Source organism: Girardinichthys multiradiatus, chromosome 13 (genome assembly GCF_021462225.1).
Source record: "Girardinichthys multiradiatus isolate DD_20200921_A chromosome 13, DD_fGirMul_XY1, whole genome shotgun sequence".
In the NCBI taxonomy this organism is placed as follows: Eukaryota; Metazoa; Chordata; class Actinopteri; order Cyprinodontiformes; family Goodeidae; genus Girardinichthys; species Girardinichthys multiradiatus.
Window position 1 is genome coordinate 32,705,433 of NC_061806.1, and position 25,189 is coordinate 32,730,621.

General features: G+C 39.9%; 3 protein-coding genes across 5 annotated transcripts in view; all 3 read right to left on the minus strand.

Moving 5' to 3' along the window:
* Positions 1–3,291: 3,291 nt before the first annotated feature.
* LOC124878959 lies at positions 3,292–5,515 on the minus strand. Its single transcript, XM_047383176.1, has 4 exons — positions 5,354–5,515; positions 5,233–5,276; positions 3,940–5,150; positions 3,292–3,859 (listed from the first exon to the last, which is right to left on the minus strand). Exons 1-3 carry the CDS (start codon positions 5,470–5,472, stop codon positions 3,958–3,960), a joined length of 1,356 nt encoding a protein of 451 aa, XP_047239132.1. The 5' UTR covers positions 5,473–5,515; the 3' UTR covers positions 3,292–3,859; positions 3,940–3,957.
* A 1,383-nt stretch (positions 5,516–6,898) lies between these two features.
* On the minus strand, positions 6,899–11,886 carry LOC124879330 (secretagogin-like). 2 transcript variants are annotated; one of them, XM_047383836.1, is made up of 11 exons: positions 11,671–11,886; positions 10,809–10,879; positions 10,430–10,522; positions 10,008–10,097; positions 9,744–9,800; positions 9,549–9,626; positions 9,407–9,462; positions 8,522–8,567; positions 8,340–8,399; positions 8,084–8,152; positions 6,899–7,391 (listed from the first exon to the last, which is right to left on the minus strand). In XM_047383836.1, the coding sequence occupies exons 1-11, from the start codon at positions 11,738–11,740 to the stop codon at positions 7,266–7,268; spliced, it is 816 nt and encodes a 271-aa protein (XP_047239792.1). In that variant the 5' UTR covers positions 11,741–11,886; the 3' UTR covers positions 6,899–7,265. The 2 variants fall into 2 exon arrangements, with proteins under 2 accessions (XP_047239792.1, XP_047239791.1); XM_047383835.1 differs by having other exon boundaries at positions 10,061–10,150.
* An 82-nt stretch (positions 11,887–11,968) lies between these two features.
* LOC124879329 (F-actin-uncapping protein LRRC16A) overlaps positions 11,969–25,189 on the minus strand; it is a 43,430-nt gene continuing 30,209 nt past the window's right edge. For both annotated transcript variants that reach the window (XM_047383833.1, XM_047383834.1), the window contains 15 exons: positions 25,009–25,107; positions 24,808–24,936; positions 24,557–24,679; positions 24,271–24,446; positions 23,012–23,099; positions 22,758–22,919; positions 22,595–22,661; positions 21,489–21,733; positions 21,273–21,382; positions 20,498–21,053; positions 20,182–20,224; positions 18,966–19,157; positions 18,674–18,811; positions 17,556–17,714; positions 11,969–13,368 (listed from right to left, as the gene is read on the minus strand). In XM_047383833.1, the coding sequence (XP_047239789.1) occupies positions 13,241–13,368; positions 17,556–17,714; positions 18,674–18,811; positions 18,966–19,157; positions 20,182–20,224; positions 20,498–21,053; positions 21,273–21,382; positions 21,489–21,733; positions 22,595–22,661; positions 22,758–22,919; positions 23,012–23,099; positions 24,271–24,446; positions 24,557–24,679; positions 24,808–24,936; positions 25,009–25,107 (2,415 nt within the window). In that variant the 3' untranslated portion in view covers positions 11,969–13,240. The remainder of the gene's footprint in view (positions 13,369–17,555; positions 17,715–18,673; positions 18,812–18,965; positions 19,158–20,181; positions 20,225–20,497; positions 21,054–21,272; positions 21,383–21,488; positions 21,734–22,594; positions 22,662–22,757; positions 22,920–23,011; positions 23,100–24,270; positions 24,447–24,556; positions 24,680–24,807; positions 24,937–25,008; positions 25,108–25,189) is intronic.

The window sequence follows — 25,189 nt, forward strand, 5'->3', positions numbered from 1 at the left end:
TTATGGGGAGACAGGGTGTTGTCTGTGTGACAACACTGAACTAATTACTGAGCCAAGTAGGCTGGCTTTACCAACACACAAACACAATGTTTGAACAAACGCTTCCAAAAAATAAAAACCTAAATGAACAAAATAGTCAACAAAATATAAAACATGAGTCACAACAGAAACAATTAGCCTTTGTTGATCATTCTAAATATAATACAAAATAATATACACAAATCAAAATATAAAAAGTACATTAAAAAAAAGAATTACACAAAGCTGTTTCTATAAAATAAATGCTGTGAGTAAATTTCTGAGGCTGCTGCTCCATGTGAAATAAGCAGCTACTCCTCATTTTACTGTATTAAAAAAAAAAAAAGAAAAACCCCACAACTGTCCAAAAAAAGTGATCATAAAGACAAGTTATTCTGCAAGTTGTCGATTTAAAATCCCACATGAGAAACACGCAGATAAATGTTCTTCCTTCGGGTTTTCCTGAAGTCACAGTAGTTTTAATTGTTCCATAGCACTTTTCTTCAAAATGGTTCGTTTATAAGCGCTCTTCACATTGATCTTTGTGACTACATCGCCATCTAGAGAATATTTCATTGAACTACCCTTTCCTATATTATGCAAAGTCTAATAAATGTAAAGAATAAATTTAAGCAATAAATTCAACCGTTCCTCCAGATTTTATTTTTATTTTAACTACTTGATGGAAACATTTAACAAGACTACATATTCTAGTTATCTAATATTTATTTTGCTCAATTTAATTATTTATGCCTCAAAGCCAGAGTTAAGGAGTCCTTTAGTAATTTTGCCTTGATGTAAGTTATGGTATACCCAACAACACTGAACATCCAGTTTGGACTAGAATTTGAAATCATACACACACACACACACACACACACACACACAGATAAGTTAATTTGCATTTGGTTGTGATCAAAACTTCAACAAAGAAACAAAGACAGTAACTTCTTAAAACCTGGGTTAGAGAGTAAAGAGCTATAAGAGGAAGGCACAAAAGTAATAAATGCCAGGTGGAATTAAAGATTTTGATATCTCCTATAAACGTCAGCTGATTTCTATCCGGACACATGGACGAGCTACTTAAAAAACAAAATGTAAAATTTAACAAATAAAAAAACTTCAATATATTTTTTGTATAAATTAATAAATAAAAACGGCAGCAATGAGTGATATGTAATGAGTTCTAACAGGGAAACTACAAAGAAGAAACAAAGATGTTGGATCACAGAAGGGCATGTCAAAGTCTAACAGGGATAATTATAAAAAGGCAAAAATAAAAAGGAAATTAACTAGAAAGCACATAATTAGAAATAGAACAATGCAAGTATGTTTATAGATATAAATGCCGTACAACTAATCCTTATATTTAAGTGAATTGAAACAAAGGAAAGTAGACAGCATTCTGGTTCATATTCTAGGTTCAAGTTTTAGAATACTGCTTAGCTAGTACAGGTCCTTCTCAAAATATTAGCATATTGTGATAAAGTTCATTATTTTCTATAATGTAATGATGAAAATTTAACATTCATATATTTTAGATTCATTGCACACTAACTGAAATATTTCAGGTCTTTTATTGTCTTAATACGGATGATTTTGGCATACAGCTCATGAAAACCCAAAATTCCTATCTCACAAAATTAGCATATCATTAAAAGGGTCTCTAAACGAGCTATGAACCTAATCATCTGAATCAACGAGTTAACTCTAAACACCTGCAAAAGATTCCTGAGGCCTTTAAAACTCCCAGCCTGGTTCATCACTCAAAACCCCAATCATGGGTAAGACTGCCGACCTGACTGCTGTCCAGAAGGCCACTATTGACACCCTCAAGCAAGAGGGTAAGACACAGAAATACATTTCTGAACGAATAGGCTGTTCCCAGAGTGTTGTATCAAGGCACCTCAGTGGGAAGTCTGTGGGAAGGAAAAAGTGTGGCAGAAAACGCTGCACAACGAGAAGAGGTGACCGGACCCTGAGGAAGATTGTGGAGAAGGGCCGATTCCAGACCTTGGGGGACCTGCGGAAGCAGTGGACTGAGTCTGGCGTAGAAACATCCAGAGCCACCGTGCACAGGCGTGTGCAGGAAATGGGCTACAGGTGCCGCATTCCCCAGGTTAAGCCACTTTTGAACCAGAAACAGCGGCAGAAGCGCCTGACCTGGGCTACAGAAAAGCAGCACTGGACTATTGCTCAGTGGTCCAAAGTACTTTTTTTGGATGAAAGCAAATTCTGCATATCATACGGAAATCAAGGTGCCAGAGTCTGGAGGAAGACTGGGGAGAAGGAAATGCCAGAAGTCCAGTGTCAAGTACCCACAGTCAGTGATGGTCTGGGCTGCCATGTCAGCTGCTGGTGTTGGTCCACTGTGTTTTATCAAGGGCAGGGTCAATGCAGCTAGCTATCAGGAGATTTTGGAGCACTTCATGCTTCCATCTGCTGAAAAGCTTTATGGAGATGAAGATTTCATTTTTCAGCAAGACCTGGCACCTGCTCACAGTGCCAAAACCACTGGTAAATGGTTTACTGACCATGGTATCACTGTGCTCAATTGGCCTGCCAACTCTCCTGACCTGAACCCCATAGAGAATCTGTGGGATATTGTGAAGAGAACGTTGAGAGACTCAACACCCAACACTCTGGATGAGCTAAAGGCCGCTATCGAAGCATCCTGGGCCTCCATAAGACCTCAGCAGTGCCACAGGCTGATTGCCTCCATGCCACGCCGCATTGAAGCAGTCATTTCTGCAAAAGGATTCCCGACTAAGTATTGAGTGCATAACTGTACATGATTATTTGAAGGTTGACGTTTTTTGTATTAAAAACACTTTTCTTTTATTGGTTGGAAGAAATATGCTAATTTTGTGAGATAGGAATTTTGGGTTTTCATGAGCTGTATGCCAAAATCATCCGTATTAAGACAATAAAAGACCTGAAATATTTCAGTTAGTGTGCAATGAATCTAAAATATATGAATATTAAATTTTCATCATGACATTATGGAAAATAATGAACTTTATCACAATATGCTAATATTTTGAGAAGCTGGCAGTGTTAGAGTTCTGTCACTTCAACCAAACAGGCTGGTTGCTTAATGACAGGGAACAAAAACACATGTGGTGACAGTCTGTGCCCTAAAGTCAGGGTTCTTTGTCATTATCTGCCCTGAAAAAGGGAACTATGAACTAATAACTGCCATCACAGTGACAGAGAGTGGGATAATGAGCAGGAGGAGTTGATGAGCCAAAGATCAGACTAAAGCTCCAAAAATTAAGACATCACTGCTTTTACTGCATGTAAACCATTTTACACATTGAACATCTTTACTGCATACTGAAACTGGCAAATGTTTAGACCAACTCTGGATCAGAGCTTTGAGTAAAAGACTGATTTTTTTCCCCCCCTCTGGCAGGGATGCCCAAATCCAGTCCTCAAGCTTTTATCAGCATTCCTTCTACACACAAATTCTAGTAATCAGCACTGTTCTCCCCCAGTCATGGTGCAGAGATTATGTCACGCAACCTTGGTAAGAAAAGTAGTCAACATTTGAGTTAGTTTCATCTTACAACTGGTGCAATTCACATGCATTTAGTTCTAGGACAGACCATAACCCTAAAGCACTTTTGACATTTTCTTTCAATGTCCATTTTACCTGCAATTACATCTGCTTGGTAAACTGTTTAGACAGCTCCTGAAGTACTACGGCTTAAACCTTTCAGTGATCGCATTGAATCAGTGCTGTAGTTCAAGATACCACTGACAGGCAATGCACTTTTAAACAATTTATCAAAGTTCGGTGCATTTCCATATGAATGATTATACATAGAGTAGGAGGAACCTGAAAAAAACCAAACAAGAGAGCATTTATAAGCAGAACACTCCATACAGATGTCTAGACATTGGAATAAGGAAACTTACAAGGATCCCAGAGGCTTGTCAGTTTCTGTTGTATGACAGTTGTGGTTGTCGACTTCCTTGTTGGTAGTGAGACTCCACATTAACTGGTCTAGAGCTTCTTGGGTCATGTTTTGTTTGTGGTTTTGAGTAGACATCTTTCAAGACAGCTTTGTTCTTTAGCACACTGGAAGCTGGAGAGCCCAACTGCCTCGGTTGGTGGGCCAGCAATTTTCCCTGCTGCTGGATTGCAGCAAGACCTGATGGCAGCTTGATAGAGTAGTATCCAAGAGCTAAAGGTCTAGAACCGCTGCGATTGGCTGGAAGTTGTTTGCTGGACTCAGGGGAGAACATGCCATCCCACATACCGTGGTTGGTTTGGAGTACAGCAGGTGCTGAAAAAGATGAGGGCTTTTTGTGTCGCTGGGCAGTAAAAACTGGAGACAGTGCACCTGGAGTGTAAATGTTGTACAAGTGGCCAGGACTGGTTTTCAGCACACCAGGCGCTGCCAAAGGGTACTCATGTCGGGCAGTGGAATCTGGGGCCTTAACGTTTTTAGTAAAAATGTTCCACCACCTGTTAGCTTTTGCTGGTTGCATAAAAGGTGCAGAAAATGCCAGTTTCTGAAGGGGTTTGTGGGCAACTGGTCCTGGGGACTTTGCGATTTGAGCATCAACACTGTCCCACATGCCAGTGTTTGTTTGTAGCACCGCAGGCGCCAAGAATGCAGGTTGTTGATGGGGTATCTGGAAAGCAGGAACATTGTCCCACATGCCAGATTTGGTCTCGAGTCCACCTGTGCCTGGGGAACTGGACTGCAGCTGAGGTGGATTTTCTGGAGCACGCATCTCAATTGCACCACTTGAGACAACACTTGAACCATATCGCTTCTCACCTTGGTATGATGAAGGTTCCCTCATGCTCGGTTTCCATTGGTTAAGGCTAGCTTGTGGCTGCTGCTGTGAATTCAGAGCTGAGGCAGACCTGTAACTAGAGACACTTCCTGGTTGACTGTACCCATTTACTTGCCTGCTGTAACTACTTTGACCTTGGCTTATAAATGGTTTGGACATTTCAGCTGATTGACTTCCAGGGAATTTTGAGCCAGCCACAGAGGTTCTTGGTTGTAGAGAGGCATCATAACTGGAGGAACCAGGTCGGTAGGAGCGGGGTATAGTCTCAGCTCGTGCTGAATAAGATTCAAGATATTTGCTTCCATCTCTGTAGGAATTTCCTAGGAAAGAAAAATAAATAAAAGACAAACTCCTTCAGTGGCAGCTATGAGAAAGCAATTTGTGCATTCCATGAATGTATACCTGGTGCAAGCAACCCAAAGGTTATCAGAGAGAGCAGTAGCATGCTGGAAAAGACAATGAAACTGTCAGATTTAACAGTAAAACACATTCAGTAGAATTTGTAGTAGAAGTGTAGTCCTACCTCACACAGAATCCAGAAACCATTTCTTTATGAAAACGGAGCCCAAACAGCCTGTGAACTGTTTGTTTTTCACAAACTGCTAACAAAAGAAAATAAATCCCAATCTCATCTTCATACATGCTGTAATCCCACTGGTCCTTTTAAAATGCTTTGGACCTCAGTCAACCAGTCACAAGTCTCACTGATTAATGAATGGAAGCAGCTTGAAGTCTTTTTTGGTAACCTGGCAGACCTCTTTGTTTTTTGGATGTCATTTAGCTTAATTCCTGACAGCTGTGAACTACCCAATTAGCTTCTGCGTTCTCACAGGGCAAGTTCTTGAATTGGGCTTAAATTTCTTCCTTTATGGATTATTTTCCATATTATTATTCAATACAACAGTAGTTGTAAGACACTGAGACGTCTTTACCAACCGGCATTGCATGATTGCCTGAATTCGGCCATATTGGATTAGAATTAGAGTTGAACTTTAGGGTATTTAATCGTAATTTGACCATATGAGAGGATTTTATTGGAGAATGTTTTTGATTGAGCTGCATTCTATTTGGATCAAATTGGATTCTTTATAATTGCATGTAAATTACACCTGTTTGCCTTGAGATGACATTTGTTGCCAACTTGTACTATATTATTATTCAACTGAACTAAAATCACCTAGACTGTCACACCTTCTGTAAATCTGTAAATTAAATGATTCAATGATCACCATTTAAAACAAGTAACATTAAAGAAACATACATTTACCTGGGGTTACACTATTTTTTAGAAAAGCTAACAAGGGTATTTGATTACATAAAGAGTTCTTAGCGGAAAAACGTTACCGTGAAATATTGTTAAGATGTCAGAATATTCTAATAATAAATAGATGACAGAAATAGGTCAGTTCTCTAAATGTGCTTTCTGTTTCTGCTGTTTATCTTCTGAAAAAATCCAAAGTTAATTCTGAAACTGTCCTTCAAGACTTCTCCACCTATTTAAAGAAGTGTTTGGGTGGCAACCTCCTGTCTTCACACTGTTGGGATCTGTGAAACTTATGATCAAACAATATACAGTTCGTTATAACTGCAGTGTTAATATCTATAATGATTAGGACCAAACTACACTTCTCCCTGTCTATTTGTACTATTTACAGTGAAGCCCAGAATTGTTTAAAACCTGGGCCGATTTGGATGTGAAAGTATTTTCTTTCAGTCAAGAAGTTTGTTTCTGATTGGAAATGGGACATGCATCTCTCAAAAGGTAATAGAACAATGAAAAAACAGTAGCAAGCTGGCAAAATATATATTTTTACAAGTATTAAAATAGCACGTGGGGAATTATCAATAGCGTTTTTAATAATCAATGGAAAAATCCTTTTGGTGTTACATCAACATCTTATACTTACATGTTTCCATGGAGAACACATGTAACTATTCTCTGCGTGTCCTGCTCATGCATAAACAAAATGTAACAAAATAAAAAAAACTGTTTCTATCGTCAACCGTTGACTTCTGTCTCAGCTGTAAACTGTGTTGCTGCAGGAAACCTTTGAGTCTAGTCAGAAAATAATGCACAGATGACAAAGGTTTATTCAATGTTATCAGTCATTACTGTTTTGAATCATTTTACAATTTTGTCATAAATACAGCAGTTCACACTGTACATTATTATCACATCACCAAGAAGCAGCCATACAATTTTCACAAAATTCAAATGAATGATTTACGATCAAGGTATTTGTTTCTGTATGGTGAAGTGAGGTGTAGATTTTGTTTTACACAGAAATAAAACGTTTGCCACAATGAAAACGCTTTAAAGTAGCATAAAAAGTCAAATGAATAAGAGGACAGAAACTGAGAGCCTTTAGGTGGATATAAATGTAACACAGAGGATGTTAAGATAAAAAAATAAATAAAAATAAAGCCAAAGAAGGTTAACTGAGTTTAAGGCCGAGGCAGAGAGCAAGCTCGTTCTTCTGGATTTTCCCATCCCTGTTGATGTCACAGTGACCCATCAGGGCTGTCCTGAACTTATCCAGTTCCATCCCGCTGATGCTGGGCTGCAGAAATGTTTGAGAGAGCTGGTGTTAGAAGAAAGGTCAGAGGTCACAGTGTTTGTATGAGTCCATCTATCCAATTTTATTTATCTGCATAGAGTTGGAATGAGATAAATTCAATTAGAATTTTTAACTGATTTAATGTGGCTTGAATTTGACTTGAATATAAAATAACACCGTATAGTTTCTCTGCTTTAGCATCCTGAGACAATTGTTTCCATTAACTCAATGTGTATGAACAAGGACCTCTGGTAAAACAGGTGCAACGAATTAAACGTAATTATAAAATCAGAAAACAAACAGAAACCGTTTAAATGACTTAGTTTTCTATACCAGCTTAATCATTCCTGGACAGGTCACCAGTCCATTAAAGATGCACACAACCATGCACTCACACACTCAGGTCTATGGGTAATTCAAGGAGAGGCTAATTAACCTGCATTTGTTTGGGCTGCGGGAGAAAATAAAGTACCCTGCGAGAACCCACAGATGCACAGGAAGAGCACGCTAGCTCCATACAGAAAAGGCCCCTCGCCTGGATTTGAACCGAAGGCCTCCTTCCTGTAAGTTAATTACGCTAGAAACTGCATCATCATGCCACATAATATAAATAATATAGCAGGCGATTCACATCTGTTTATTTAAAAAAAAAAAAAAGTTAAAATAATCTGGAAATTTGGGATCCTTTTTTTCACCTTTACCAGCTCCATCATATCCTTGACAAATCCATCGACTTCAGGCCCCTCCAGCTCACCTGTCTTACTCTGCACACAAAACATATTTATGCACCATAAAAGTATAAAGATTCAAAGTTTGGTTTATCAATTGTACTGTAAAATAGAGGAAGATCTATAATGTGAAAAGTGCACACTAAGTATTTCGTGCAGTTCAGTGCAGCTGCATCTTAAAGAGCTATAGAGAAAGAATGAATCCAAAGAAATCTGAACTTACGACATCATAGTGAGCAAATATCTTCTCAAAGTCCTTCTTTCTGTCCTCTACACTGCAAGCCTAAGACATAAAAAAGGCATATTCACTTAAGAGCCCATACAATTTGGAAGCATGCTATCAAATTCAATTAACAAAAGGTAAATGTAAAGTAAAATTTTGTAAAGTTTTAAATTTGAACTCACATCTGTCCTAAACTTCAGTAGGAAGTTTTCATTCAGGGCCAAAATTCTAAGAAGGGACAGAAAAACAGCAGAAAAGTAAACAGATTTCCAATTAGCTTGATTTGACATTTTTTTAAGCAACAATAATAATGAAGAATGAACCACTCAATTGAAGCGGGAAAAAAACAAAGATTCTTTATAAACAAATGTCAAGACAGCAACTGATGAATTAAACAAAAACACTATTAGTCAGTTTTAGGTTTTAGTCACTTAGCAGAACTGGTCCAAAATAAGCAAACTTTGCAAGTGATCTGGGTCCAATAAGCTCTTGAATTTACACAGGACAATGTTTTAAAGGCACCACTAACACAAACATAAGCATAAAAAGTTAGCAAATTTGTGCTTACTCAGTTATTTCTTGGTTGTCACAATGCTACTTTGCAATTAATCACATGCAGCTGAAAAGCCTTTTTATTTCCCCATTACCAGTGCTACATTTGTAAATTCATTTGCGAGTTAAGCAACATACTGTCAATGTGTATGTGGGTTGCACCCATGAAAACATGCCCGATTCTTTCTGCCAATGACAAACAGCTTTTTGGTAGAGGTCGTGGAATGGTGTGGACAAAAATATGTTTTGTTGAAGGCAATCTCTGTGTAGAGAGATATTAACATGAGACTCTCCAACCAGTGGCAAGCCCATATCTAACCCCAACTCTTAAGGTCAAAACTCTATCCATCAAGATGCCAACGCTCGCCCCACAAAGAGTGGATTTGTCAGGGAGTGTGGAGGATGGAATGGCCAACCTGATGTCCGGTTCAACAAACAACACAAAGGGTCAATGGCAGAATAATCTGTTTGCTACTGGTAGAGAGCATTTGGCAAGTTTTTTAGATCAATGGTACCTGGCCATGTCGTTCAGATCCAGCCTGCCATCCCTGTTCTTGTCAAACATCTTCATCTATAGTTACAGAAAAGGCAGAATAAAGACAGCAGTGAGTGAAAAAGACACCTTAGTAGCTTGTTCTCAACATGAGGCCCTGTTACCATGGTATCAGTGTACTCCTCCAGCTTCTGAGGCGTGATGGACTTCCTGTGCTGGAGGAAAAGGTCTTGTAAAAAACCCTGAGGAGAGACAAGAGCTTAGCACTACAACTAATTCGATATGAGAATGTGCATGCACATAGTTCTTTCTCTCTCTCTCTCTCTCTATATATATATATAAATAAGCAGACATGTTACCATAAGTTCATTGGATGAAATATATCCACTGCTATCTGTGTCATAGTTCCTCCAAATCTGTAATGAAAAAGGCAGATAACACTCTTAAATGCATATTTGGATGACTCAAGAGTAATTTCTTCACCATTAATGCATTTATGAAGACATATTAAGCAATATTCAGAATTTTTTACTTTCATATAAAGCTTTATAACATGTATTTAAAAAATATGGAAGATGCTACTTAAATGCTTGAAACAACTGTGAATGTTTTTCTGTATTTACCAGGTATCTTAAGAAAGCTCCATCTCTGTTATTTGTCGATGTTTTCCCCTTACCCTCATGAACTCCACGCTGTTGTCCAGCGGAGTCTCTCTGCGGAACAAAAGCAGGAAGTTATCCTCCTCTGGAAGCATCATGGCAGCCAGCTGGAAAGTTTTTGTGTACATAAATAATAAAGACAAAGTTATTGTTTTATGTTTTTGATGCTATTAAAGAAGCCAAGATAAGATACCTTCATTACCCTCTGTTTGATACAAATTGAATTCAGAATGGAATCATGATTAAACATGAATTTTAATGTTTAAAATTAGTCAAGTCGCATTAAGTCATGCTTGTGAATGTAGTTTGTTTTTCATCTGTTGGAATAAAAAAAATAAATATAAAATCAAATATTTCCTCCAACTGTTCAGCCGGTACAGCCTTACCTCCTGGATCTGCACATTTCCACCTGCAGAGTCATACGGAGACACAAATTTGTCTCTCATTCTTCTCATTTTGTCCTCTGTAATCTCATCTGTCTGAAAACAACATTTTCATGTTATTTGTGTTTTCCTACCAATTTAGCTTTTACATTGAAAAAGATTTATTGCAGCTAAAAATGAAAACGTTTGGTCCCATCAACTTTCAAAGCTAAACAGCACGGCAGTGCAGCTGAAATTGGGTCCTACATTAGAAATGGGAAGAGACGTACATAAGTAATGGGGAAAAAAAAAGGAAGGCAATTCAAAGTCCAGATTAAATATTTTTTTTCCATAATGTAATCAGTGATCAGTCATAAACCGAACCTCAATGTAATATATTTACCTTCATTCCAAGATTTTGCAACATGTACTTGAAAAGGTCGTCCATCTTCTTTCCTTCGATGTAGCCTTTGTCTATGAAACAATGAATTTCAGCAGAATTTGCCTATTTTACAGATGTTCCTTCACTTCAAAACTAAATACAGCTAAAAAACAGGGAATTAATCACAAAACATGTGTTGATATAACAAACTATATGAACTTCTTTCCTTCAGGCTTAGAAAAAACATTTCTGAATTCATTTACGAGAGTTTTTACTGAGGGTAAACATGCCTGAACAGTCATTAGAAGCAGGAAATTATTAATTATTAAATAATTAAGGTGACCCTCCTATACTTGAAGTCTAATTAATGATGAAATGGCATGTGAGGAAGCTACTGTTAGGCAATTAAGTCCTTTAATTTTTTTTCTATAATAAAATGTAATTTTCAAAAAAAGAAATCTGTAAATACAGAAGACAGTTTTAATGACTTCAGTTTCAAATGCTCAAAGCAATTTGTATTTATATAGATATTGTAGTGGCTGAGGTTTTCATGATTTAGACAAAACTACTTCAATACTACAAACATCCCACATAGACGGCAGGAGCTCATGTTGCTGCCAACATAAAATTTCTAATAAGATGAACATTATCAAATTAAAAACTAGAATGAATCAGGAAAAATTATTTGAGCCGATAATATTGAATGCATCATAGTCAACAATAAGCAAAGGTCGTTACTAAACTGAGTTGCTGGAATGCTTGTGCCATCGTCAATTAAATTTATTTAAACAGTTCCAAATGACAGCCAAACCCATGATCTTTTATGTTTGACAAAGGTTTTAACTTAATACGGAGAGATTAGGAATTATAGTAGTTTTTGTACCATCTTTGTCGAAATATTGCCAAATCTGTAAGAAACGTGCAGCATCAAGTCTGTCCAGTGCGCTGTCCATGGTTCTGGTGATCAGTCCAAAAAAATGAAAAACCAAAGAAAAAGAAAAACAAATTTTTCAGATCTGCAGATAAGAAATATTCCACTGAAGTAAAATCTTAGACTTTTCCCCTGACGTATCCTGATATGCGTAGAAAATGCAACAAAAGACAGCCTCAGGCTTTTATATGTGAGGGGAGGGCAAGCAGGAGACAAAAATGGAGGCTGCATAGGGAGAGGGAAAGAGGTGTGTCTTTGTGACCAAAACTCATTTTATTGATATAAACATAAAAGTACAAAAACTATCTGACAACCTGATGTCACATTTCCAGGCTGATACGGCCATTTAATAACCAATAAAATCAATTTTAAACTGAAATTATAAAACAAAATAAAAACCATCACCAAATTCCATCAATATATGTATTTACTGAACAGAAACCTCAGAAAAACATTAATACATATTTACATAGATGTATAATACATAGATAAGTGCAGCAGTACAACATTAGGATGTAAGTATATAGCAATGAATATTATTGCGAGGAAATGGCATAAAAAAACAAACATTCACTTTTGATCTCATATTTTTATAAGAAAAAATAATTTGTGTCAGCAGGAAAGTGAAGGAGTTGCAATGATATAAACAAAACAGTTTTTTTAACTGCTGAATACATTTTGAAAAAAATTCAATCCCCAAATAAAATGTTAAGAATTTCAACCAGAAAAGAAAAGGCAGTGATGTTGAACCTCAACAAAAAAACATACAAAGCCAAAAGAAAGACTTTATATCTTGGTTTCTACAATCTCAAAAACTCAACAAAACTAAAAATTCAAGATCCTAAGAGATTAAACACCATAATGTACCGAGACAGTTTCCATTAAGTCTATATGGATAGATATTATACAAAAGTAATCAGAGAAATTAATTTCTAAAATAAATCAAATGAACACAAAGCTAGAGATTTTTTAAAATATATAAATTCTTGGTCGGCAAGGCCAGAGGAAGTTGAAGGGAACATGATACAATAGTAGTCAGGTTAGCATTGTAAGGTATTATTTAAATGCTAAAAATATAAATTGTTGATTTTAGAACATCTCTGTAAAAAAAAACTTTTAATTTTCCCTCAATTTGTCTGTTTTAACATGAGGGAATTTTGCAGAATAAAAAAAACTCTGCACTGCTTTAATCTCCACCCATTTGCATGTACAAAATATATATCAGATGTATTTTCCTCAGTACTTTGAATTAAATGAGCTTTTCAAAATCTCTGCAGCAGTTAAAACCTACCTAGATGGTCTTTATGTCCCTATTAGAGCTCCTGGTTGTTAAAGTAAAGGATAACGTTTGAGACTGTAGAAAAATGTTACAGTCTTCTTTGCCAAGTGTTGTTATAAAACTTAAAAAGGAAACAGAAATAAAGTCCATGCATGTATGTGACTGCTCCCTTTAAAAGTTTTTTTTTTTTTCCTGAAATAATGGTGCAACAAGATTTAAAAGATGAAGAACATCTTGCTGGAATCACAATGAAGGAGTGTCATCACCGGACTCGTCCTCAGATTTGTTATTAGACTTGAGGTCAGAGCACAAAGTTGAAATCTCGATGTCAGCTGGACTAAGATCTGTCTCTGTCTGAGATGGAAGCCTCACTAGAAAAATAAAAAAGAAATCAGACAAATGAAAGAAAAGATGTGTAAGGACAGACAATTTGGCTGTCATCTTTACAAGAACAATTCGTAAATGAACAAGGACAGATTAGTTGTTATTTCGAACAAGTCTCACAAATGACCAAGTCTTACGCTATTGAGGTATTTATAAGAAGTATTTTGCCACCATCTGGTGATCGTTGTAAATTACACCTGGTTCATGATTGCGTAAGTACTTGCTTGGGTGGACCAGAAGGTTTCAGCTGATTAGGTAACTTGCATATATTTGAGGTAGCTTGTGCAATGAAAAAAAAAAACATCTACCTGTTACTGATGTCTTCTACTACTGAAATGTGGGAAAAGACAACATCTCACAAAGGTTCCCAAAAGGTATTGTAATTTTTGTTCAGCCATATTTTCACAACATTAAGCCACCTTAACGTGGTGGAGGGGTTTGAGTGCTCAAATGATCCTAGAGGCTATGTGGTCTGGGGCCTAAATGCCCCTGGTAGGGTCTCCCATGGCAAACAGGCTCTAGGTGATGGGTCAGACAAAGAGCGGTTCAAGAATCCCTCATGAGGACAAAAATATCGAGGCACGTGACGTCGCCCGGTATGGCGGAGCCGGGGTCCCACCCTGGAGCCAGGCCTGGGGTCGGGACTCGCTGGAGAGCGCCTGGTGGCCGGGTCGCTCCTTGCGGGTCCCGGCCGGGCCAAGCCCGAACGAGAGACGCGAGGCCATCCCCCAGTGGGCCCACCATCTGCAGGGGGGACCTTGAGGGACCGTTGCAAAGAGGATTGGGTGGCGGACAAAGGTGGAGACCTCAGCGGACCGATCCCCGGATGCTTAGGCTGGCTCTAGGGACGTGGAATGTCACCTCGGTGGGGGGGAAGGAGCCTGAGATTGTGCAGGGGGTTGAGAGGTATCGACTAGAAATAGTCGGGCTTGCCTCCACACACAGCGTGGGCTATGGAACCCATCTCCTTGAGAGGTGTTGGACTCTCTTCTACTCTGGAGTGGCCCACGGGGAGAGGCGGCGGGCTGGTGTGGGTTTGCTTGTTGCTCAGCCGTCTCGTGTTGGGGTTTACCCCAGTGGATGAGAGGGTCGTATCCCTGCGCCTTCGGGTTGGGGATAGGTCTCTGACTGTCGTCTCGGCCTACGGGCCGAGTGGTAGTGCGGAGTACCCGGCCTTCTTGGTGTCCCTGTCGGGGGTGCTGGATAGTGCCCCTCCCGGGGACTCCATTATTCTGCTGGGGGACTTCAACGCCCACGTGGGAAATGACAGTGACACCTGGAGAGGCGTGATCGGGAGGAATGGCCTCCCCGATCTGAATCCGAGTGGTGTTTTGTTATTGGACTTCTGTGCTAGTCACGGATTGTCCATAATGAACACCATGTTCAAACATTAGGGTGTCCATCAGTGCACTTGGCACCAGGACACCCTAGGCAGGAGGTCGATGATAGACTTTGTTGTCGTATCATCAGACCTTCGGCCGCATGTTTTGGACACTCGGGTAAAGAGAGGGGCTGAGCTGTCCACTGATCACCACCCGGTGGTGAGTTGGATCCGCTGGAGGAGGAGAAAGCCGGACAGACTTGGCAGGCCCAAGCGCATAGTGAGGGTCTGCTGGGAACGCCTGGCGGAGCCCTCGGCCAGGGATGTATTCAACTCCCACCTCCGGGAGAGCTTTGACCAGATCCCAGGGGATGTTGGTCCGAGTGGACCATGTTCTCCGCATCTATTGTCGATGCTGCTGCCTGTAGCTGTGGCCGTGAGGTCTGCGGTGCCTGTCGTGGCAGCAATCCCAGAACCCGTTGTTGGACACCGGCAGTAAGGGATGCTGTCAAGCTGAAGAAGGAGTCCTATCGGCTGTGGTTGGCTTGTGGGACTCCTGAGGCGGCTGACGGGTACCGTGAGGCCAAGTGTGCTGCGGCCCGGGCGGTGGCAGAGGCAAAAACTCGGGCCTGGGAGGAGTTCGGTGAGGCCATGGAGAAGGACTACCGGTTGGCCTCGAAGCGATTCTGGCAAACCGTCCGGCGCCTCAGGAGGGGGAAGCAGTGCTTCGCCAACACTGTTTATAGTGGGGGTGGGAGGCTGCTGACCTCAAATGAGGACATTATCGGGCGGTGGAAGGAGTACTTCGAGGATCTCCTCAATCCTGCCATCACGCATTCCGTGGTGGAAACAGAGGCTGGGGACTCGGGGCTGGACTCTTTCATCACCCAGGCTGAAGTCACCGAGGTGGTTAAAAAGCTCCGCGGTGGCAAGGCTTCGGGGGTGGATGAGATCCGCCCTTAGTACCTCAAGTCTCTGGATGTTGTTGGGCTGTCATGGTTGACACGCCTCTTCAACATTGCGTGGCGGATGGGGACAGTGCCTCTGGACAGCTCTCAATTTACCGGTTGGTCTACGTTCCTACCCTCACCTATGGCCATGAACTTTGGGTCATGACCGAAAGAACGAGATCCCGTATACAAGCGGCTGAAATGAGCTTCCTTCGTAGGGTGGCCGGGCACTCCCTTAGAGATAGGGTGAGGAGCTCGGCCATCCGGGAGGGGCTCGGAGTAGAGCCGCTACTTCTCCACATCGAGAGGAGCCAGTTGAGGTGGCTCGGGCATCTATACCGGATGCCTCCTGGACGCCTTCCTCGGGAGGTGTTCCAGGCACGTCCCACCGGGAGGAGGCCCAGGGGACGGCCCAGGACACGCTGGAGGGACTATGTCTCTCGGCTGGCCTGGGAACGCCTTGGGCTCCCCCTGGAGGAACTGGAGGAGGTGTCTGGAGAGAGGGATGTCCGGGCGTCTCTACTGAGTCTCCTGCCCCCGGGACCCGGTCCCGGATAAAGCGGAAGAGGAAGAGTAAGAGTACGAGCATTGAATTAAGAGATTAATTTAGATTACATATTAATACTACAGAATGATGATTAAATAATTAATTATATACACTATTTTCTTATGGCAAAGTAGGGGTTAACAGTCCCTAGGACAGTAAGGCAGATTTATATTTTAGTATTTTGCTGCATTTGAAACACTGATGAAAAAGCATTGCTTTTTTTAAAGCATGTTGTAACATAGTTTCAAAAGGTCTTTTTGATAAATATCAGCATCCAGAAAATAATCAACATGGCAAAATGTTTTTTATTCTTTATGTGCCTAATGTCGCTAATTTGCATCACATGAAAATGTATAAACTATAGGTGTAATATTTAATCTCTAATTTAGCATCTGAATAACAGAAAAAACATATTTTTTAGAAAACTGGATATAAATTCAGGCATTAGAGGGTTGTGTAACTGTTGCTGTGAAATGAATCCAACTGAACTGCAACTAGTCCTCAAATGAGAAGTGTTGAGCATGAAAGGGACAGATATTCAGTCAGGTTTTCCAAACAGGATAATAAGACTGAAGTGACACAAACATTTTCTAGAATCTTCCCTCAAATCATTTCATTTGAATGAAACCAGTGATGAAACAATAGTTTTTTAAAAATGGTGGCCTTTTTGGAACTAGCATAAACAGCAGGGTGGGGCTTTGGGGTAAAAAAAATACAAATTGGTCAGAATTCACCAGTATTTTAGTCCTCCCTGCATCTCAAAGAAACTGCAGGTGATGTGGACTTTTTTTTTTTTCTTAGAAAAACCCCTGAAGGTGTTGAATTGATAGCACTTTACATTGTACTTACAGCATATGAACTGGTTTAAAAAATACCAACAGATAAATGCTTAATAGCCACAAAATATCCCTTCATTATTATTTATTGGGTATGTTTTTCAGTCTTAGAGGTATTTACCAAGATCTAAGATTAAATACAATCTGTGTGCTTCATTCAAGTGTGAAGGCTTTGACTGCTTTCATAACCCTATCAAAGCTCAATTTGTTTCCTAGAGCATAGACATAAAATAAGAAGAGAATGATCTCCTTTTTGAAAAATAATTTCTGATCTTTTTAAAATTGTTTAACTTGTAACCTGTTGTTTTCATCTCTGGATGAAACACAAATATCTCACAATCTGAATCCAACACAGAAAAAATAATATTTTCTTATTGTAAACTGTTCTTTGGCTAATGAAATGTCTTGAGGCATTAAGAACGATGACATTTTTGTTTTTGAGAGCTGCGTCTTAACAATTGTGTCGGTAAAATCTGACAATCATGAAAACAGTGAAAATAAAAAGTGTAAATGCTCAAACCGTAGCTAGGGAGCGACTTGGTGCGCTCGCGTTCTTCCTCGTTGGTAGGCGGAGGACTGGACGAGTTCTTGAGAGACGACCACTGTCGGCCGCTGATGCCGGCGTCTGCGCCTGTGATGTTGGGCTGGTCAAAAGTGTCGCCATCTGCAGGAAACTCAGCTACAGGAGGAATAGAAGAAAAAAAAAAAACTGATTCAGAAATATTTGAACTAATCAATGTTTTGTTCACACTAAAAACTCTCTTGCATCTTTTTTCCCTTTCATTTTCCGAGAGTGAGCTGACAAGAAATGAGGTGGAGAGAGGGGGAAGACGTGCAGTAGATGTCAACGGGCCGGAAGTCGAACCTGTAACAGCCTGGATCGAGGACTAAGGCCTCCGTACATGGGTTGCACATATTACTCATTGCGACACTGCTGTGCCCAATGCTTTCTTGCGTCTTTGTCTTATTATTATGACTTTAAAATTAAACCTTTAAATAACCAGATAAAAACAAAAAATTATGTTTTTTTCCTGTTTTGGTCAAATTCAAATTCAAATATATTTTTTAAATGTGTAAACCTTTAACTTTTTTTTGAGACCCCCTTGAATAAATAAGGCCAAGACTTTAATGTGTGCAGAAAAGACTCCATAAAAATGGTATATTCTCCTTTGTCTTGTCTCTTTGACTTTAAAATAACATCTTTTTGCACAATAATTAAGAACAACAACATCTGATTACAGAAGAGTAGGGGTTCTTGTAAGTGTTAATTATAGAAGTGAAACATCAAACTACAAAATCACAGACACACGCAGACATTTGGATGTGCCAAGTTACAGGCTGGGGCCAAGTGCATCTGCTCTGTGACGGACCTTTGCATCTGTTGTTCTGTGTGTGGCGTGTGGAGGCGTCAAGCATGGCCTCGAAAGCCTTCATTAAACATCCGGTCACCTGTTAAATTAACTATTGTGTTTTTAGCTGCTCTTTTCCTTTCAGTGGTGCTGAATATTTCTCCTTACAGTGACACATTTAGGGTTTATTACAGCTACTTTGAATGTTTTGTTGTCCTAATCTTTGCAGCTATTAATCAATAGCTTTCATTGAGACATCTGTTATTGGATAGTAGACAGCCATAGTAACCCTCCAGTGGAGACAGGTGTCCTGCAGAGCTGCTGCTTGTGCTCTCTCTGTCTTGCTCCGATGGTGCCCTCTTCAGACGGGGAGCAGGGAGTGGTACTTTGAGAGGTACACTGCCAGCTGGAAACTCTACAGCATCATCTGGGAGACAAACAAACGCAAGTAAAAGAGGGATTCTCCACATAATTGGAAACTGATTATGTCTGGAAATACTGACAGCCTGTGCTCTAACAAGCATAGTTTACAGCATCTAAAAGATAGTTGCGGTATACTTGCTAGACTCTTCCTATCTTACCAAGGACAGAGGTGGTGCATGGCCTCGGACTGGTTGGACTGAGGGGACCAGAGATGCGAGACACCAGTGGGGCTTTAGCAGTCTGAGGTGGGACCAATTTAGGGGTGATGGCCGGTGGTTTGGCCTTGGAAATCGGCTCAGCTTTGGGGCCTTCTGGGTCTGTGGAAACTGCAGGATGGATGTCTGACTTCTCTGGAGAAAAGCAAAAAAAAAAAAAAAGAGACAGAAGTTTAGAAGTCATGATAGGAGATCATGTGATTGTTTGTGAAGTACAAACTAACTACGAAATATTTACCAACAAAACAGAGACCTGCTAAATTGGAACCTACATCTTACCGTAAAACCTAAATTAAAAAAGGAAACAAAAGCCTTTTTAGAAACCTGGAAAAAAGCAAATTCAATCCTGTAAAGACTCACAATAAGAACACAAAGATGCCGATTTGAGAATTTAAATAGCAGATGTTTATTTCTTTGGGTCTCGGACCCCGGAGGAAGACATGAATGCTATGAATGACATGAGCTTGAATGAACGATTTAGGATTAGGAATAGAGATGTCCCCCCCCCCAGGATCCGATACTGGTGATGGAGTGGAGGCCCGAGGAAATAAGGGAGTTGGAAGGAACTAGGAAGCCAGATGGTGGCGATGGGGTGGAGGAGGGTCCAAACTTGGTGGGAGAGCAGGGAGATCCATGGTTGGAGGTCCTTAAAAGTGAAGCCTTGAAGGGTGATTGGCTGAGGAGGAATGCAGACTTGACGCTGATTGGTTGGAGCAGAGACACATGATGGAGTCATAGGACGGAGCCGGTGGTGGAAGTGTCTTCCAGATTGAATTTTCGTCAAAACTACATATCACAAAACATTCCAGATACAAAAACTACAAAAAAGAAAACCTCAGACAGATTTTCATGTTACCCTGAATGGAGCCTTGTTTTATTAGGTTATGGAAAATATTAAATACTTGTGAATTTGATTTAGTTAAAAATTTTCTTTCTTTTTTCCTAATTGCACCGTCTTCTTTTTATTTTACTGTTTTTATTTAAAAACCTAAACTTTTTCTGTACAATACTTTAGTATTTTTGAACCTATTATGGAATTTTTCATTAAAACAACTGTTTTATATATCACTGTTGTATATATCACTTAACTTTAATCCAAGAATAAAAATTTTAGCTGGACCCCCAGGTAGCAAAGGTATAAAAAAAAAAACACACTCACGTTTGTCTGAGTCCACTTTGTCCACAACTGATGATGAATCAGACTGAAAAAAGCCAGAGGAAAGTAATTGCTTTAGGAAAATTTGTGCATTTTACCAACTTTAAAATGAACTTTTCTTAGCATTTAAAGAGAAGAATTCCGTTTATTAAATATGTGGCTCTAACTGCTGATGTACTGAACTGCATTGTGTAATAAGTGGACAGTTTTTGACCAATAACATGCCCTGTCTTATACCCACATAACTGTGTAATATACATGGGTGGTAATGCATGCTGAAATTAAATCAAATATTGTATGAGCTATGGACTTGACCAACCTTCTTTTCAGCCATTTTGTCTTGCCTTCTTTCTTGCCTGGCCTTCATTTCAGCCAGTAGATCCTTTCCCATCACAGGAACACCAATGTGGCGATGTATGTGTGGGTTCTCCTTCTTCTCTTTATTCTCCTTCTTTGGAGGGCATTCTGTCTTCTCCATGTTCTCCTTATTTTCCACCTTCTTGTTATTTTTCTCCTCCTCTGCAGGTTCAGTAAAGGTCAGATGCGCCTCAGTCTCATGATCTGTGTGGTTCGAGGTCTGTGCCCTGTGGATCTCCTGATGAGGGTCTGAAACAATGGCTGGAGATTTGACAGGCATTGTGGGAGATGTAGGTGGGGCCTCCTCAGTGACTGGGCTTGTGGTAAAAGTAGGTGTGGTGTTGTTGTTGGTGTTAGCGTGCGCAGGCTGAGGTGGTGTGATGGAGGAGGCTCCGTGGCTCTTCTCAGAGCGGGAAGCACGGGATTTAATGAGGTTAAAGAAGCCACTCTTTCTGGATTCGCGTTTTTTATCTACTCCTTCTGGTGTGGTTGTTGATGGACTTCTTATAGAGGGAAGTCTGAAGAATATTTAGGAAAATAAATATTAATAATGTAAAATGAGGCAGCCTAATGTCAAGTTTTCAGGTTGTGAGCCTTTTTGGGGAAAAACAACCAAATTCACAATTTCTCATAAATGTTATCAATTTGGAAATAAAGAAACTGAGAACTTGATAAAGAGAACAAGCCATAATGTTTCATAAATAAGTACAATACAACTGTTTGTGAACAGTACTGACCTAAAACTGAGTTTAACAACTCTCTTGGAGAAGAAGTCATCTAGACCTTCATCCAGCTTTCCCATTGAGTTATTCTGCTCAGCATCATGTGGCACTGAGCTTCTAGCGGCCTGTTGATAACACAGAGACAGAAGGTTAAATAAATGCATCGATCCTAATACTGAAAAAGAAAACATGTTAAATAACTGGAAGCATATTTCCTTGGTGACCACTTACTAGGACTCTGCTGGGTTTCATTCTTTTTTTTGGTTTCGGTCGGGATTTCGTGCAATTTTCCAGAGTTTTGTGCTCCAGCTGTGGCAGTTCTCCTAAACACACAGACTTCCCATCTGAGGGAGTGGGGGGCAGATCTTCGTAATATGACATCCTGTCTAATGCTAGTGGAGGAGGAGAAGGGAGAGGTGGGTCCTCAACGTGGATCGGAACCTCCTCCAGTGCTTTGTCCAGGTCAAACTCCAACTCTGTTGTTCAAACAAAAGAGCCATGGTTGAAATTTACCTCTGTATCCAACAACAAATCAGCTAACCCACCATCATAAGTTATGCATTAAGCCATCATATTAAAATAACAAGTGTACAAAATATGGAATTAGTGGACAGAAATGTGCGCTTTAGGAAGAGTTCTAGATTTCTCTGGGAATGGTCCTCACATGAATGTCTTACTGCTGATGGTATGTAGAGAAGTGAAAGAAAAAAACTGTTTGTTGGTTATTTACAGGAGAAGAAGGTTTTCTGGGAAGTTTGCACATAACTAGAACATTTGCAGGGAATAAACAATAAAATATAACTGAGCAGGAACTGCTTAAAATTAAAAACTGCAGGAGAAAAAGCTATTTTAAAACTTAGAAATCAAACCAAACTCCTTGCATAGCCCTCCGTTAACAGCAATAACCAAGACTAACATGTCCCCCAGGCATTGTTAAAATTATAAGGGAACAAGGGATTTGCAGCTGCTGCTGTAGAATTTCATAGTCATTGTTAGCCATTCAAAACTTTAAAGTTGCGTCTTTTCTACGAGGTGATTGTGGCTAAGTGGGAAGAGTAGTCATCTTGCAATCCGAAAGTTGTGGGTTTGATTCCAGCTTCCTCCCACCACACGTCAAAGTGCCCCTGGGCAAGGCACTTAACCTCAAGTTGCCTACCGATCTGTGTAGGAATGTGTGTGCATTTGGACAATTGAATGAATGTGGCTCTAGTGTAAAGCGCTTTGAGCGGTTGATATGACTGGAAAGGCGATTTGTAAGTTCAGTCCATTTACCATTTATTTTTTATGACTTTCAAGCAGTTTTTACAATAGTTTATAGCAGAATAATGATCACTTACCAAAAGCCACAGAAATAGGCCGCACCATTCTGACAAGGATACTCTTTCTCTTTGATTTAGGTGTCACCTATAAAGTAAGATGACATTTCAGCAGAGACTAACATTTGTTTTTTATTTTCATTATTTCTGTACAATTTCTAATGAAGTATTTCTGTATTCCCACCATGCAGGAGTCCACATCATTCAGTCCATGTCTATTGTCTCGATCCCGTTTCTGATCATGGTCATGGTTCTTTGGCTGTAGAACCGTTTCATCCGGGACATCCGTCTCTTTCTGGGGTTCCTGATGTAACAGAGGATGCTCCTTTCTGATCAGGTGGTCGGCCTGGAGACAGATCAAGTGGTAAAAGATAATGAATGAGGCGAAGGATGAGGGGGAAAAAACAGAAGGGTTGACAGAAAGGAGATGATACTAACCAGTGTATGTTGTGATCTTGATAGAGACTCCAGGATCTCATCCACAATGCGATCAGACAGAATGGACGCCACACTGAGTTTCACTTCACTGTTTCACACAGATGTAATACGACTAATGTAACTAACATTGAAAGCAGGACAGAGGGAAGTGATCTAACAAAGAATTAAAGTTATAGCAAAGTAACAATTACAGTCTTATTCATTATAAATCCAAATTGACAAAATGGACCCAGACAAATGTGTTTATTACTGTGATAACGAGGGAACCAGCTAATCTTTCAAGTTCTTCCTTTCATTTTTAATTTTTTATTTTGAAGTTCTTGCTTTAAGGTTGAATGATATATATTTTATAATATAAGAGTGGTTTTAATAGAAATTTTGCAATAATTGGTATTTTTGAATCTGTTGTGGGATTTCCTGAGGTTAATTAAAAGGTCCAAAAGGCTGTTAGCATAAAATGTACTATCATTTATCAAAGATGCATAGGGTGGCAACATTTTACAAATAATTTCATATTTGATGCTAATAAACCTTTCTGAGTACTAAAAACCTTGTTAAGAAATAAAACCAGCTGAACTCATTTTGAAAAATTGAACGGAAAAAAATCATGACAGGTTCACAGATCTGTATCTATCAAAAATATCACAAATACCAACATTCAGTTAGAATTTGAGAAAATAAGCAGTCAGTGGTGTAAGATAAACTGTTTTTAAGCTGGGCTTGCAGTGCTAAATGCTCATTTGTTCACCTAGAAATACTAGCAGTGGAGTTTTACTTTGTAAATAGGGTATAGCGTTGGATATAATCTCGCTCAATACCTTCTATTTGTGATGCATCACCGTAGTGCACTACAACAGGTGCGCATGCTGCATTCAGGTACAGCTGGTACACTAGGTTGTCAAAATATCAAAACAACTCCAGAATGAGCAGAGTTTTCTCCCACTGTACAGAGTAACGCAGCACTCTTACTCTCCAACCTTTTGCTGCGCACTGCATGTCAGCTGGCTGAAAGATGAGTTTCCCCTAGCCATATAAAGCATAAAGTAGTGTTGGAGCTCACTTGATTGAAGCGTACAGAAAATGTACCGAACCATGACTCTTGTGTACAATTACACCCCTAATAACTAATTTTCTGTTGTTAATACTACCTCCTTAAACAATCCTTAAAGTCAGTACTGCAAAGCCCTGTGCTGATTCACTCAGCAGGTAATCTGTGAACTACTAATAATGGCTGAGCAAAGTTAATCTGATCAACAGACCTGATTTTGTTGATGATGTCCACACCAGACTGTTCCAGAAGTGTGTTGGTGACGAAGCTACAAGGGATGGTCATCCTCCCCGCACCAGCCCTAAGCAGCTCCTGACGAAGGCCACTCCTCTTCATCACATGAGGACAAAGCCCTTCGGCAGCATCAACCATAGACACCAGCATGGTCTGAAGCACAATAGTTTATATAGTTTGACCATTGAACTCATGAACTTATAAACAGTGTTCTCAATGCAGAGTGCAGGCTACAGCAGCTGGTGCTACATCCAGTTTCATACCTGAAGTTGCTCATCCATCACACTTGCCACCTCTCCAGCCATTGACTCCAGTTTGTCCTGAATGGCTGCAACAAATGGAACTCTGGACCCTCCACTCTTCAAGTGGTAGAGGTTGGGGAGCAGCTGGAACAAAATGCAAGAAAAGAAAATTATGGAGCTTCTCCCCTTATTTTGCATTTTAGTTTAGATTGATAATGTAATGCATTGGCATGTTGAAAACAGTCTGGAGGCCATGATATGTGTATTCATACAGTTTTGGAGTTCTTTGCATCCTTCATCAGGTTCTCTGCCAGCTTCATGTCATCTTGAACAGAATTGGCCTCTGAGAATCTCAGAGAGTTCAGGTGATCATGGACTCTCACACACATCATGTCCATCATCTGCATTGCAAACAAGTTTAAAGTCAAAGAATCATTTAACAAACTGTAGACTCAAAGGTTCTGTTCAATTACCTGCTGCGTGGTGGTGGTGACTATTCCCTGCTGCAACCTGTATGCCTGTTCTTGGAGGTATTTACGCGTCTCGTGGTTCCTCAGCAGATAATGCTCCATCTGCAAGAATACAAGAAAAATGAACAGCCTTCATTTTAGATTTCAAAAATTTGTAAAACATAAGAGATAGATGAACAGAAAC